Source organism: Schistocerca serialis, chromosome 12, assembly GCF_023864345.2.
Source record: "Schistocerca serialis cubense isolate TAMUIC-IGC-003099 chromosome 12, iqSchSeri2.2, whole genome shotgun sequence".
NCBI classification, from domain to species: Eukaryota; Metazoa; Arthropoda; class Insecta; order Orthoptera; family Acrididae; genus Schistocerca; species Schistocerca serialis.
The window spans coordinates 122026639-122042476 of record NC_064649.1 but is presented as its reverse complement, the minus strand read 5'-3'; the positions used below and the strand labels follow the sequence as shown (position 1 = coordinate 122042476).

General features: G+C 40.9%; 1 protein-coding gene across 7 annotated transcripts in view; it reads left to right on the top strand.

Annotated features, from left to right (window-relative positions):
* Positions 1–15838, top strand: part of LOC126428309 (1,5-anhydro-D-fructose reductase-like) — a 107560-nt gene that overhangs the window by 23828 nt on the left and 67894 nt on the right. For all 7 annotated transcript variants that reach the window (XM_050090240.1, XM_050090236.1, XM_050090241.1 and 4 more), the window contains exon 3: positions 14245–14412. In XM_050090240.1, the coding sequence (XP_049946197.1) occupies positions 14245–14412 (168 nt within the window). The remainder of the gene's footprint in view (positions 1–14244; positions 14413–15838) is intronic.

Genomic DNA, 15838 nt, shown 5'->3' with positions numbered 1-15838 from the left:
TCTATGGAAAAAAAAAAAAAAAAAAAAAACTGCCAACGAAATTAAACTGTGATTTGAAATACATCAAGATATTACAATATACAACAAAGAAGTTAAATGTTATGAGACACTGATGGAGTACTACGTAACAGACTGCAGGTTCACACGCTAAATGTACTGTTTCTCTCAGCAAAGTATTGCAAAGAGGGTATTATTTCCCCTAAAGAACAGAGGGTCATGGTTGTTTCAGTAATTTTCATGGTATCACACGACATAATCTTTGATTAAAATTAAAATTATATAACCGGAACAGTAGTATTAAAAAATAGACTGGTAAACCAAAAATACAATAAAATTTTGTAAAAGACAGACAAAAATGAAAATTGTATAAAATTGTATAAAAATGAAATTGTATAATTATAGTTTTATTTTTACTCTCTCTCTCTCTCTCTCTCTCTCTCTCTCTCTCTCTCTCTCTCTCTCTCTCTCTCTCTCTCTCTCTCTCTCTTTCTCTCTTTCTTTCTTTTTCTTTATGTAAAAATTCTAGCTCTTTTAAAGCTTCGAAATACTTTTCTTGTAAATATGTAGGTTTGCTGACCATTGTACATAGAGAAAAGTACATAACCTCAAGATTTTCTCTAGTAGACCAAAGTTTCTAATTATTAAGTCAGATATTACTATCATTCACTGATGGTATATATGGATTTCAGTGATATCTGCAAATAATACCTGCATTCAATGTCCAGGTAAAGTACCACTTTCGAACGCTGTGAAAAAAGAACCATTAGTTCAGAATTGCTATGTCTTCCTAGCACACTTTGTAGTTCTTTAGTGGATACAGGAGCAAGGAATGGATGCTGTTCATGAACAGAGAATTCAGATAATGATTTATTCTACATTTAACATCAAACAGTAAAAATGATATATAACTTTGTTACTGTAATGGCAGCGTAAATAAGACAAAAGAGATTTATAAATATGTCACTTTTCAGTACAATGTCTGTTCAGAATACATCGAGTCCTGGTCACTATGAAAGTCTGTAAATGTTATTCAGCTGGGAAACACACAAAATGGGGGTCAGTGTATGAATGATCATCTTAAGTACACCTACTGCGGAACTCCGGAGAGGGGATGCTGGTATCTCATTGGCAGTGATGTAATCATTTGTGGCAATATCTTCATGCTGCAATAGTGGCTTAGGAAATGCGGTGGCGTAACTGGCAGCGCACATATTTGAAAGTGTGGCCAGCTGGATAGTGACCAATATCGCAATAATGACATCAGATTTGAATGGAATATAATCAAAGAAGGGGGAAACGTTATTTAAACAAAGAAAAATTATTCTAAATTTTCCTTCTAGGTGTTGCTGTATAAGTGCCATAACGTAAATTGGTTTGGCAGCAGATGACAGACGAATGGCAATACAGTAGCTATGGTGTGGGTTGCACTTTAAATCAATGTGCAGTGTACACTTCACAAGTGTGGCATTCAGCTACTGTGGCACTGTTAATTATGTAAGCCCATCCACCATGGGAATGTCATAGCACATTGGATGGAGAAAATCGATTTTTAATTGCCCTGAAGCCAAAAACTGCATAAAAACTTACAACGGCATCGGTTTTTAATTGTTCTGAGACCAAAAACTACATCAAGAAAAACAATGACATTCAGTTTTAATTGTCGTGAGATTTGCATGAGGCAGGTTTAATATGCCATCCACCATTTTCTTCCACTAGCTGAAATGGAGAAACGGCACGTTTCATGACAGATCGGGAGTGTCTCAGCAGTCATGTTCAGAATGTGTTGTGCAATGTGTGCCTTCAATTCAGTTATTGTTGGAGCACTGAACACAGCATCTTTCATATAAACCCACAGCCAGAAGTCACACAGATTAGGATGAGGTGATCTGGACGGCCAGTCTGTAGACAAATGATGGCTGATAATTCTTGCATTTTCAATGTGCCTCTTTAGCAGCTGTTTCACTGGCTGTGCAATGCGCAGAGGAGCCCCATATTGCATAAAATGATCCTACCCATACATCCACACTGTTGAAGGGATGGAATGATGTTGGTGTGCAAAAGATTCTCATAGCATTTACCAGTGAGGGTACAGGTAACAGGAGCTGCAGGAATCATCTCCATGAAAAAATGCTGCCCTATGATAAATGATGCGGTCAACCTTCACCACACTTACTTTTGCAGAATGAAGCAGTACCAGTTTACCTGTGAGCAGATTCTCCAGTGCCCATATTCTACAATGCTGTGTATTGACATGTCCTTACAAGGGAACCTCCCCATCGCACCCCCCTCAGATTTAGTTATAAGTTGGCACACTGGACAGGCCTTGAAAAACTGAACACAAATCAATCGAGAAAACAGGAAGAAGTTGTGTGTAACTACGAAAAAAATTAGTAAAATATACAAACTGGGTACTCCATGCATAAGATAGGCAACATCAAGGAGAATGTGAGAGCAAGAGCTCCGTGGTCCTGTGGTTAGCGTGAGTAGCTGCGGAGTGAGAGGTCCTTTGTTCAAGTCTTCCCTTGACTCAAAATTTTACTTTCTTTATTTTCGCAAAGTTATGATATGTCTGTTCGTTCATTGACGTCTCTGTTCACTCTAATAAGTTTACTGTCTGTGTTTTGTGACCGCACCGCAAAACCGTGCGATTAGTACACAAAAGGACATGCCTCTCCAATGGGAACCGAAAACATTTGATCGCAAGGTCATAGATCAACCGATTCCTCCACAGGAAAACATTTGATCGCAAGGTCACAGGTCAACCGATTCCTCCACAGGAAAGCACCTCTGATACATTCTATACGACACTAGTGACGGCATGTGCATCACATGACAGGAATATGTTGACAACCCACCTAACTTGTACACTTGGCGAATGGGTAAAAAGATTCTTCTACCTTGCCCAATTTAGGTTTTCTTGTGGATGTGATAATCACTCCCAAAAGAGTGATGAAAACATAAGAGTTTGTCACATAAACTGAAAATAAAAAATTAAACTTTTCACTCGAGGGAAGACTTGAACCTGGGATCTCTCACTCCGTAGCTGCTCTCGCTAACCACGGGACCACGGCGCTCCTTGACTCCCATTGTCCTTGATGTTGCCTGTCTTGAGAATGGACTACTCAGTTTGTATATTTTACTAATTTTTTTCATAGTTCCACGCAACTTCTTCCTGTTTTCTCGATTGATCTGTGTTCAGTTTTTCAAGGCCTATCCACTGTGCCAACTTATAACTAAATCTGAGGGAGATGCAATGGGGAGGTTCCCTTGTTAGTAATGGCTATGGGCTTCGTCTGTCCACAGAATGTTTGATGGCCATTCATTGTCGATTTCAATGTGAGCAAGAAACTGTATACCAAATACTTGTCTTACTGGAAGGTCAGGGTGAAGCAAGCCCTGAACACAGGTGGTTTTGTACTGATAGCAATGGAGTATGTTTCATAGAATTTCACATACTGTACTCCCAGGCATTTCCAAAATTTGCTCAATTCCTCACGAACTGCATGTTAGCACACCACTGCTCGATCCCTCCTGCAATGGTATGGCCACATCTTCTACTGATGCAGAATTATTTTTTCCCTTCCTTTGCCACATTGCACTTGAAAAGAACCTTTCTTTTTTGAATTCTATAATCATTTTCTCCAGACGCTTGCCAGAAATTGGACCAACACCTTTTTTCATACCCTTGAGTGTCATGAACCACTGCAGAGCTACTGCCACACAGTCACCATTCTTGTAAAATAACTTTACAAACAGCATGTGATTTTACATTGAGACAGTCACATCTAGCATCTCAGATGCAAACTGAGGGGCAGTTGTGTACACCCATCTTTTATTTTGCACATTCTGCCATGTAGTGATAAAATTTTCATGAAGTTTTTTAGTTTCCTTAATGTCTTCCCCCTTCCTCTATAATATTCTCTCAAATTTGATATTGTTCTGAACAATGATATGTGCTTTACAACATTTTGAAAATGGAATTATAATTATAATTACCTCATATTTAGTATTAACATGCAGAGTAATTCCATTCTGAATTACACTATATGATCAAAAGTATCCAGACACCACCAGAAACATGTTGTTGTTGTCTTCAGTCCTGAGACCAGTTTGATGCAGCTCTCCATGCTACTCTATCCTGTGCAAGCCTCTTCGTCTCCCAGTACCTACTGCAGCCTACATCCTTCTGAATCTGCTTAGTGTATTCATCTCTTGGTTTTCCTCTATGATTTTTACCCTCCACGCTGTCCTCCAGTACTAAATTGGTGATCCCTTGATGCCACAGAACATGTCCTACCAACCGATCCCTTCTTCTAGTCAAGTTGTGCCACAAACTCCTCTTCTCCCCAATTCTATTCAATACCTCCTAATTAGTTGTGTGATCTATCCATCTAATCTTCAGCATTCTTCTGTAGCACCACATTTCAAAAGCTTCTGTTCTCTTCTTGTCTAAACTATTTATCGTCCATGTTTCACTTCCATACATGGCTACACTCCATACAAATACTTTCAGAAACGACTTACTGGCACTTAAATCTATACTCGATGTTAACAAATTTCTCTTCCTCAGAAACGCTTTCCTTGCCATTGCCAGTCCACATTTTATATCCTCTCTACTTCGACCATCATCAGTTATTCTGCTCCTCAAATAGCAAAACTCATTTACTACTTTAAGCATCCCATTTCCTAATCTAATTCCCGCAGCATCACCTTATTTAATTCGACTACATTCCATTATTCTCGTTTTGCTTTTGTTGATTTTCATCTTATATCCTCCTTTCAAGACACTGTCCATTCTGTTCAGCTGCTCTTCCAAGTCCTTTTGCTGTCTCTGACAGAATTACAATGTCGTTGGCGAACCTCAAAGTTTTTATTTCTTCTCCATGGGTATTAATACCTACTCCAAATTTTTCTTTTGCTTCCTTTACTGCTTGCTCAATATACAGATTGAATAACATCGGGGAGAGGCTACAACCCTGTCTCACTCCCTTCCCAACCACTGCTTCCCTTTCATGTCCCTCGACTCATAACTGCCATCTGGTTTCTGTAAAAATTGTAAATAGCCTTTGGCTCCCTGTGTTTTACCCCTGCCACCTTCAGAATTTGAAAGAGAGTATTCCGGTCAACCTTGTCAAAAACTTTCTCTAAGTCTACAAATGCTAGAAACGTAGGTTTGCCTTTCCTAAATCTTTCTTCTAAGATAAGTCGTAGGGTCAGTATTGCCTCTACGGAATCCAAACTGATCTTCCCCGAGATCAGCTTCTACCTGTTTCTCCATTTGTTTGTAAAGAATTTGTGTTAATATTTTGCAGCTGTGACTTGTTAAACTGATAGTTGAGTAACTTTCACATCTGTCAACACCTGCTTTCTTTGAGATTGGAATTATTATATTCTTCTTGAAGTCTGAGGGTATTTTGCCTGTCTCATACATCTTGCCCACCAGATGGTATAGTTTTGTCAGGACTGGCTCTCCCAAGGCTGTCAGTAGTTGTAATGGAATGTTGTCTACTCCCGGGGCCCTGTTGTGACTTAGGTCTTTCAGTGCTCTGTCAAACTCTTCACGCAGTATCATATCTCCCATTTCCTCTTCATCTACCTGCTCTTCCATTTCTATAACATTGTCCTCAAGAACATCGTTCCTGTATAGACCCTCTATATACTCCTTCCACCTTTCTGCTTTCCCTTCTTTACTTAGAACTGGGTTTCTATCTGAGCTCTTGATATTCATGCAAGTGGTTCTCTTTTCTCCAAAGGTCTCTAATTTTCCTGTAGGCAGTATCTATCTTACCCCTCATGAGATAAGCCTCTACATCCTTACATTTGTCCTCTAGCCATCCCTGCTTAACCATTTTGCACTTCCTGTTGATCTCATTTTTGAGACGTTTGTATTCCTTTTTGCCTGCTTCACTTGCTGCATTTTTGTATTTTCTCCTTTTGTCAATTAAATTCAGTATCTCTTCTGTTACCCAAGGATTTCTACCAGCTGTCATCTATTTACCTACTTGATCCTCTGCTGCCTTCACTATTTCATTCCTCAAAGCTACCCATTCTTCTACTGTATTTCTTTCCCCCATTCCTGTCAATTGTTCCCTTATGCTCTCCCTGAAACTCTGTACAACCTCTGGTTTAGTCAGTTTATCCAGGTCCCATCTTCTTAAATTCCCACCTTTTTGCAGTTTCTTCAGTTTTAATCTACGGTTCATAACCAATAGATTGTGGTCAGAGTCCACAACTGCCCCTGGAATTGTCTTACAATTTAAAATCTGGTTCCTAAATCTCTCTCTTACCATTATACAATCTCTCTGAAACCTTTTAGTATCTCCAGGGTTTCCATTTATACAACCTTCTTTCATGATTCTTGAACCAAGTGTTAGCTATGATTAAGTTATGCTTTGTGCAAAATTCTAGCAGGTGGCTTCCTCTTTCATTTCTCTCCCCCAATCCATATTCACCCACTATGTTTTCTTCTCTCCCTTTTCCTACTCTCGAATTCGTCATCCATGACTATTAAATTTTCATTTCCCTTCACTACCTGAATAATGTCTTTTATCTCATCATACATTTCATCAATTTCTTCATCATCTGCAGAGCTAGTTGGCATATAAACTTGTACTACTGTAGTAGGTGTGGGCTTCGTATCTGTCTTGGCCACAATAATGCGTTCACTATGCTGTTTGTAGTAGCTTACCTGCACTCCTATTTTTTTTATTCATTATTAAATCTACTCCTGCATTACCCCTATTTGATTTTGTATTTATAAACCTGTATTCACCTGACCAAAAGTCTTAATTCCCACTATATCTAACTTTAACCTATCCATTTCCCTTTTTAAATTTTCTAACCTACCTGCTTGGTTAAGGGATCTGACATTCCACGCTCCGATCCGTAGAATGCCAGATTTCTTTCTCCTGATCACGATGTCCTCTTGAGTAGTCCCCGCCTGGAGATCCGAATGGGGGACTATTTTACCTCCGGAATATTTTACCCAAGAAGACGCCATAATCATTTAATCTTACAGTAAAGCTGCATGCCCTCGGGAAAAATTACAGCTGTAGTTTCCTCTTGCTTTCAGCCGTTCGCAGTACCAAAACAGCAAGGCCATTTTGGTTAGTGTTACAAGGCCAGATCAGTCAGTCATCCAGACTGTTGCCCCTGCAACTACTGAAAAGGCTGCTGCCCCTCTTCAGGAACCACACATTTGTCTGGCCTGTCAACAGATACCCCTCTGTTGTGGTTGCACCTACAGTACGGCTATCTGTATCGTTGAGGCACTCAAGCCTCCCCACCAACAGCAAGGTCCATGGTTCATACATTTCTCATATTAGGTGCATTATGCTGCCACCTACTGCCAGGTACTCCATATCAGCAACTTCAGTAGTCATTAGACATTGTGGGACAGCAGAATGGGGCCCCCGCGGAACTCACAGACTTTGAACGTGGTCAGGTGATTGGGTGTCACTTGTGTCATACGTCTGTAAGTGAGATTTCCACACTCCTAAACATCCCTAGGTCCACTGTTTCCAATGTGATAGTGAAGTGGAAATGTGAAGCAACACATACAGCACAAAAGTGTACAGGCCGACCTCATCTATTGGCTGACAAAGACCGCCGACAGTTGAAGAGTGTCATAATGTGTAAAAGCAGATATCTATCCAGACCATCACACAGGAATTCCAAACTGCATCAGGATCCACTGCAAGTACTGTGACAGTTAGGCGGGAGGTGAGAAAACTTAGATCTCATGGTTGAGCGGCTGCTCATAAGCCACACATCACACTGGTAAATGTCAAACAACACATCGCTTGGTGTAAGGAGCATAAACATTGATGATTGAACAGTGGAAAAACATTGTGTGGAGTGATGAATCGTGGTACAGAATGTGGCAATCCGATGTGCCAACAGTAAAATTCTGAGGCGGTGGTGTTGTGATGTGGTCATATTTTTCATGGAGGGGGCTTGCACCCCTTGTTGTTTTGCGTCGCGCTATCACAGTGCAGTCCTACATTGAAGTTTTAAGCACCTTCTTGCATTCCATTGTTGAAGAGCAATTTTGGGATGGCGACTGCATCTTTCAATTCGATCAAGCACCTGTTCGTAATGCACAGCCTGTGGTGGAGTGGTTGCACGACAATAACATCCGTGTAATGGACTGGCCTGCATGAAGTCCTGACCCGAATCCTGTAGAACACCTTTGGGATATTTTGGAATGCTGACTTTGTGCCAGGCCTCACCGACCGACATCGATTCTTCTCCTCAGTGCAGCACTCCTTCAAGCACCTGATTAAACGTATGCCTGTGAGAGTGGAATCTGTCATCAAGGTTAAGGGTGGGCCAACACCATACTGAATTCCAGCATTACCGATGGAGGGCACCACAAACTTGTAAGTTATTTCCAGCCAGGTGTCCAGATACTTTTGATCACATAGTGTACCTTATCCTTCATAAATCTTCTCACAGTGATGGCTATTGAATGTTTGTTGCATTGATAAATTACTCAATGCCTATATGCAATATGAATATTAGCAGAGTGAACAGACCACATCCACAGTTAACCAGCTCTTAATTGATACTAAACATTTTCATTGCATTAATTATAGGTGCAGTTAGAAAACTATCAGTTTCAATTATTTTTAAGTATTGTACGAACACATAACAAGGCAATTGGTTTTCATCGTATAAATTGTCATGGCAACCAGCATAGCAAAGTGTCAGGTCAACAGAGAAGTGTGATGCCACTTTGTCACCATAAACTTCACATGAATCAGAAAACAAACAAAATCGTGTGAATGTTTTGAAATAAAGCTAACACGGATGCAATGAAATAAAGATTGATAAATATTTATTGGACATTTTTCAGGTGGGAAAGACACGAGTGCAACCATCAGTAATTGTTACACAACACACCTTGTTGTCTTATGGAATCATCTTTGGGGTGGGCACTGCTTCTAAAGTAAATAAAGTGTTCATTCAGCAGAAGTGCACCATAAAAATAATATGTAAATTAGATAACTGTATGTGTTGCAGAAGCCTTCACAAGGATCTTTGAAATCTTATATTCATTTTCCAATATATTTACTCCTTAAAGGTTTTTGTTGATGAGAATTAAAAAAATCAGTTTCCAGTTGGACTGATTTATCCAATCACAGTTCGAGACACTCAGATAATTCACATGTAGACTTTTGACTCTGCACTCTTTCCACCATTCAGAATTAGTTACGTATGTCAGTGACAAGGTATTCAACAAACTCTCCAACAACATGCAGCAAGAAATTGCGAATTGCTTCCAACCCAAAAGAAAATTAAAAATGTACCTCATTAACTACTCTTTCTGCAAATTATCGAGATATCTATCTTAAGGGATTGAACATTTATGTTAGCTAGATGACAAGCACCTGTGTTCATTACAAAACTGTTTGATAAGTAATAATCTGTTGTATATATATAAAGCAGAGTATATGTGTGTATGTCAAGGATCTATCGATTTCAACTAAATTTAGCACAGTAGCAACAGGCCTTATGAGTATAAGCACTGTGGGGTTCACAACCCAATAGCTCCAGTAGGAGCGGAGACATGTGCAAAAATGTCTTTTTTCAGGTGCTGGCATGTAGGCTGCACTGCACATCAGGGATGTTGTGTGAAAACAATCAGCCTGCTTTGCAGGGCAGCCTGCTTTTCAGGGGCAAAAAACAGCTTTTCCAGGCCTCAGCATGTAGACTGCCCTGCATGACAAGCATGTTATGTTGAAGTTGTTTCAGCCTGCTTTATTGACCTGCTTTGAATGGTGACCTGTATGTCAGGGGCAAATACAAATGGGGAATTACCGCCCTATCTCTCTCTCTTGCCGGTCTTCTCTAAAGTGTTTGAAAAGATTGCAGCAAAACAAATTAATAACTTTCTTACCATAAATGATATAATTTTTAAAAACCAGTTCGGATTCCAACAGCGTAAAAGCACTGTGAATGCTATAAATGAGTTTATCCAAAAAATATGCACCATGTTAGATAAAGGTAGAAAGGTCACAGGTATATTCAGTGATCTGACTAAAGCTTTCGATTCAGTGAACCATGCATTACTCCTCCACAAATTACAGATGTATGGAATCAGGGACACTGCTTTAAAATGGTTTAGCTCTTACCTGTCAGGTAGGAAACAAAGAGTAATTTCAACTTCAAATGGAACCAATTATTCATCAGATTGGAAAACAGTTCCCAAGGAGTACCACAAGGTCCGATATTGGGTCCCTATCTGTTTCTTTTTTACGTAAATGACTTATTTGCTGATGATACATCAGTTCTAATTGAAAATGAGGTATCCGAAAATATTCCAGAAAAAGCCAAAAATACTTTAGAAAACTTGAATCTTGTTTCTATCAAAATGGACTAAAACTAAATGTAACTAAAAGCATAATGATTAATGTAAATTGGAAGGTACACATAGATTACTTAGCAAATAAACTGTACAACTTAGCATTTGCAATGTGTATTTTGTCAGGTACCACAAACGTGGATACCAGAAAGATAGTTTATCACTGCTACTTTGAGTCAGTTATTCGTTATGGCATAATCTTCTGGGGAAATTCAGCAAATGTATGTAGGCTCCTAGTATTACAAAAGAAAGTAATTAGAAACATGTGTGTTGCAAAAAAACGGGAATTATGTCAACCACTGTTAAAAATTTTTTAAATCTATCCCCTTGCTTTACATATATGAGATGGTGGTATTCCTATATAAAAATCAACATACACGAGACACTTTCCGTTTTGACCACAACTACAGCACTCGCCACAGAGATAACTTCAAACTTCCAACACATCATTTAAAACTTTATTCCCAAATGCCAGAGAATATGGGGTTAAAAATTTTCAATAAAATAAAAGGCACTAATATATTTAAAATGGAGATTGGTTCACTGAAAAGATTGCTCTTTACTCTTCTGGTGGAAAAGTGTTATTAGTCTGTCGATGAATTCATTGAGGACAGCTTCACAGTCTGAACACAGGGATTGTATTACATGTACACTCCTGGAAATTGAAATAAGAACACCGTGAATTCATTGTCCCAGGAAGGGGAAACTTTATTGACACATTCCTGGGGTCGGATACATCACATGATCACACTGACAGAACCACAGGCACATAGACACAGGCAACAGAGCATGCACAATGTCGGCACTAGTACAGTGTATATCCACCTTTCGCAGCAATGCAGGCTGCTATTCTCCCATGGAGACGATCGTAGAGATGCTGGACGTAGTCCTGTGGAACGGCTTGCCATGCCATTTCCACCTGGCACCTCAGTTGGACTAGCGTTCGTGCTGGACGTGCAGACCGCGTGAGACGACGCTTCATCCAGTCCGAAACATGCCCAATGGGGGACAGATCCGGAGATCTTGCTGGCCAGGGTAGTTGACTTACACCTTCTAGAGCACGTTGGGTGGCACGGGATACATGCGGACGTGCATTGTCCTGTTGGAACAGCAAGTTCCCTTGCGGGTCTAGGAATGGCAGAACGATGGGTTCGATGACGGTTTGGATGTACCGTGCACTATTCAGTGTCCCCTCGACGATCACCAGTGGTGTACGGCCAGTGTAGGAGATCGCTCCCCACACCATGATGCCGGGTGTTGGCCCTGTGTGCCTCGGTCGTATCCAGTCCTGATTGTGGCGCTCACCTGCACGGCGCCAAGCACGCATACGACCATCATTGGCACCAAGGCAGAAGCGACTCTCATCGCTGAAGACGACACGTCTCCATTCGTCCCTCCATTCACGCCTGTCGCGACATCACTGGAGGCGGGCTGCACGATGTTGGGGCGTGAGCGGAAGACGGCCTAACAGTGTGCGGGACCGTAGCCCAGCTTCATGGAGACGGTTGCGAATGGTCCTCGCCGATACCCCAGGAGCAACAGTGTCCCTAATTTGCTGGGAAGTGGCGGTGCGGTCCCCTACGGCACTGCGTAGGATCCTACGGTCTTGGCGTGCATCCGTGCGTCGCTGCGGTCCGGTCCCAGGTCGACGGGCACGTGCACCTTCCGCCGACCACTGGCGACAACATCGATGTACTGTGGAGACCTCGCGCCCCACGTGTTGAGCAATTCGGCGGTACGTCCACCCGGCCTCCCGCATGCCCACTATACGCCCTCGCTCAAAGTCCGTCAACTGCAGATACGGTTCACGTCCACGCTGTCGCGGCATGCTACCAGTGTTAAAGATGGCGATGGAGCTCCGTATGCCACGGCAAACTGGCTGACACTGACGGCGGCGGTGCACAAATGCTGCGCAGCTAGCGCCATTCGACGACCAACACCGCGGTTCCTGGTGTGTCCGCTGTGCCGTGCGTGTGATCATTGCTTGTACAGCCTTCTCGCAGTGTCCGGAGCAAGTATGGTGGGTCTGACACACCGGTGTCAATGTGTTCTTTTTTCCATTTCCAGGAGTGTATTATTCTATGTACATGTGTAGCTTTAACTTAGAAATGTAAAATATAATGTAAACTTTTGTATTTCTCTTAAAAAAGTGAAAAAAAGTTTCTTTTGTAAACCTTGACATGTCTCCTGTACATCAAGTCAAATGATTTGAAAATTGTACTTAATGAGATGAATAAACCACATACCACATATCTTGTCAAGCCCCAGATATGTAGCCTGGCCAGCATGGTAGGCATGTTGTGGGAGTAATTTTGACGTGCTTTATTGAACTGTATTGCAGGGGCTACATGCTGATGAGGGGCAGGTTGAGGTGGGTAGAGGAGGGGATGGACAAAGCAAGGGGGGAGATGGGAATGCACAGATAGAGGAGGAGGAGGAGAGGGAGACGGATGAGGCAGGTGGAATGCGTAGAGGGATAGTGAGACAGATGGAAAAGGAAGAGAGGAAGATAGAGATGGAAATGGAGAGGGGAGGAGATTATGGTCAGAGAGATGGGGTGGAAGCTACAGTGAGAGAGTGGGGTTGAAGGAAACTGACAAACAGAGGGGGAGGAAGAGGTATACAGATGGGGGTGGGAGGATGAGGCAGACAGACAAAGGGAGTGGGAAGAAGAGGTAGACACAGAGAGGGGGTGACAGAGGTGTATTCAATATATGTGTTGAACACATTTGTGGGAGAAGTTGCAGGTAAAAGGCTAGTGTACTATAAATCGTACTCAGAATTTAGAGGTATGAAAACATTTTCTTGGAAAAATACTGTTGTATTTAAGTAAATAATAATGTAGTAATAGTGAATTAACAGCATCTATGTGAAAAAATTAAGGAGGCAGCAGCTTTTTTCAAACTAACAACTTTCTTTCTAATTTACTGGATTAAATTTATATGCCACAACTATGAATAGCATTAAACAGGAGAGTGACACCTTAATACAGCTGTAATGATGATGTTTATGCAATGTCTTTGTCTCATTGCAGTGTATGCTTTGACTTGTTCCACATGCCTGAAGGTTCATCCTTCCTCATGGGATCAACAGAAAATGAAGAATGAATGAATGAATGAATGAATGAATTGAATGAATGCAAAATGGAATTACTGCATGTAAAAGTATAGGTTTTATGACTCAAACGATGGAAAATCTGGGATGGACTGTAACAATATTATGAGAAGGAAAGTTGCTACTCATCATATAGCGGAGATGCTGAGTCGCAGATAGGCACAACAAAAAGATTTTTACACTTAAAGCTTTTGGTCAATGGCCTTTGTCAACAATAGACACACATACGCACACACACATACTCATGCAAATGCAACTCATACACCCGGCTGCAGTCTCAGACAATTGAAACCACACATACGCGCGCGCGCGCCTACACACACACACACTCACACACACACACACACACACACACACACACACACACACACACAAAAACTGAAACCACACTGGTTTCAGTTGCCTGAGACTGCAGTTGTGTGTGTGAGTTGCATTTGAGTGAGTGTGTGTGTGCATATGTGTGTCTATTGTTGACAAAGGCCGTTGCCTGAAAGCTTTAAGTGTGAAAATCTTTTTGTTGTACCTGTCTGCGACTCAGCGTCTCCCCTATGTCGTGAGTAGCAACTTTCTTTCTCATAATATGTTTTTACGACTCAGATTTTGAGTCAGTATATTTGTCGATACAAATTTTATGGGCAAGTAGTTTGATGTGCGGACAATATAAAATGTATGTGTGTGGTGAGAGAGGGGGGGGGGGGGGGGGTAACATTAAAATATGGGAACATTTTTGTTGTAGTAACGTTGAATCCGATATGCTTTTACAGGCTTCTAAAGGTGAAGTTGGGCGTGCTATTGATGTTGCCTTGGAAACTGGCTACAGACACATTGATGCAGCTTATCTGTATGGAAATGAAGCAGAAATAGGGCAAGCTCTAAAAAAATGGTTTGACTCGGGGAAACTGAAACGTGAAGACCTTTTTATTGTAACTAAGGTGAGTAGTCAACATAGTAGCTTCATGTGCACAAACATTTTCAAACTCTTTATACTTTTTGCAATGTCCTTGGTGTCTGCTGGTGTTGACTGTAGCATTATGTCGTGCCATCATTTCATTTTCATTGTCACTGTTAGAAATTACTGATTTGTGATCATATAGTAATTCACCAGTAGCTGACATAACGTTTCATTGGTCAGTCCAGCAGTGTGCATTTTCTGGGATTTCGTTGCAGAGAAGAGCAGAATGCTTGACTTGTACTTGCTAGTGGATACACACTGAAGGTAAACACGATTATGTTGTTTAATGTGAAAGTTGATGCCTAGTAATGTCTTCTGATACACAGAACATACGCTAGTAGAAAAATGTATAAAGGTATGGATATTTGTGCAAAAATTAACATTGTCAGTTGAAATAGGTGTGCCCAGTGTACATACAATAGTATGAGTTCCAGTATACCAAAAAAATGCAGTCAAATGGTACAACATTTGATGTCAGTCGTACAGTATATAACAAGATGTCAATGGACCACGTGGTAGAGGGTGGAACTTGGTATAGAGGGAGGAAGCTCTGTGTGGTGTTAGTGCATGCGTACAGGCCTTTACTCAGATAGGAAAAAGACACCAATAATGACAGTGTGTGTTGTGCACATAAACCATGGTTGTGACAATGCCACACAGAAAACAGTTATTATATGACCAAAAGTCAAAAATTGGTGTGTACAAGGAAATGGTTCTCTGTAATCGACAAACCACCAAGCGGTTGTGCTGTTCAAGTACAGTGATTGATAATTTCATTAGATTGGGCACTCGATATGGACAGAATGGAAAATATGAACACAGCAGAAAATTATTTCAGGGTTACTTTTGCAAAAAAAAGTGGCCGCAAACCATTATTCTTCTCAACTTGTTGCTGATTTACAGTTACCAGTATCTCCCAGATGTATATGACAAATTTCCTCAAATGATAAACATTTTGCATTCAAGAAGCAACTGCAGAAACCTACTCTAACCCCCAAAAGTAAACAGAGTAGATTGGAGTTTGCTGAAAGACACGTGTCATGGACTTCAGGATAGGATAAAGTGATCTTCATTGATGAGAAGAAGTGTAATTTAGATGGGCCGGATGGGTTTCAGTATTACTGGCATGATCTGAGAACAGAGCAACAAGTAAAAATGAGCAGAAGTTTTGATGGTGGAAGTGTTATGATTTGGGCAGCCATCTGTGCTAAAGGTAAGTCACGCATTACTTGGGTGACTAGAATGAACTCTAACATGGAGATTGAGATTTTAGAGACAGAACTGATTTGATTGTATGAGGATCTAAGGGACAAAAGTCTAATGTTTCAACAAGATAATGAATCTGTTATTTTATTCATGGCAGTAATTTTCAGCAATTGAACTATTTTTTCAGGATAAATTTCAGT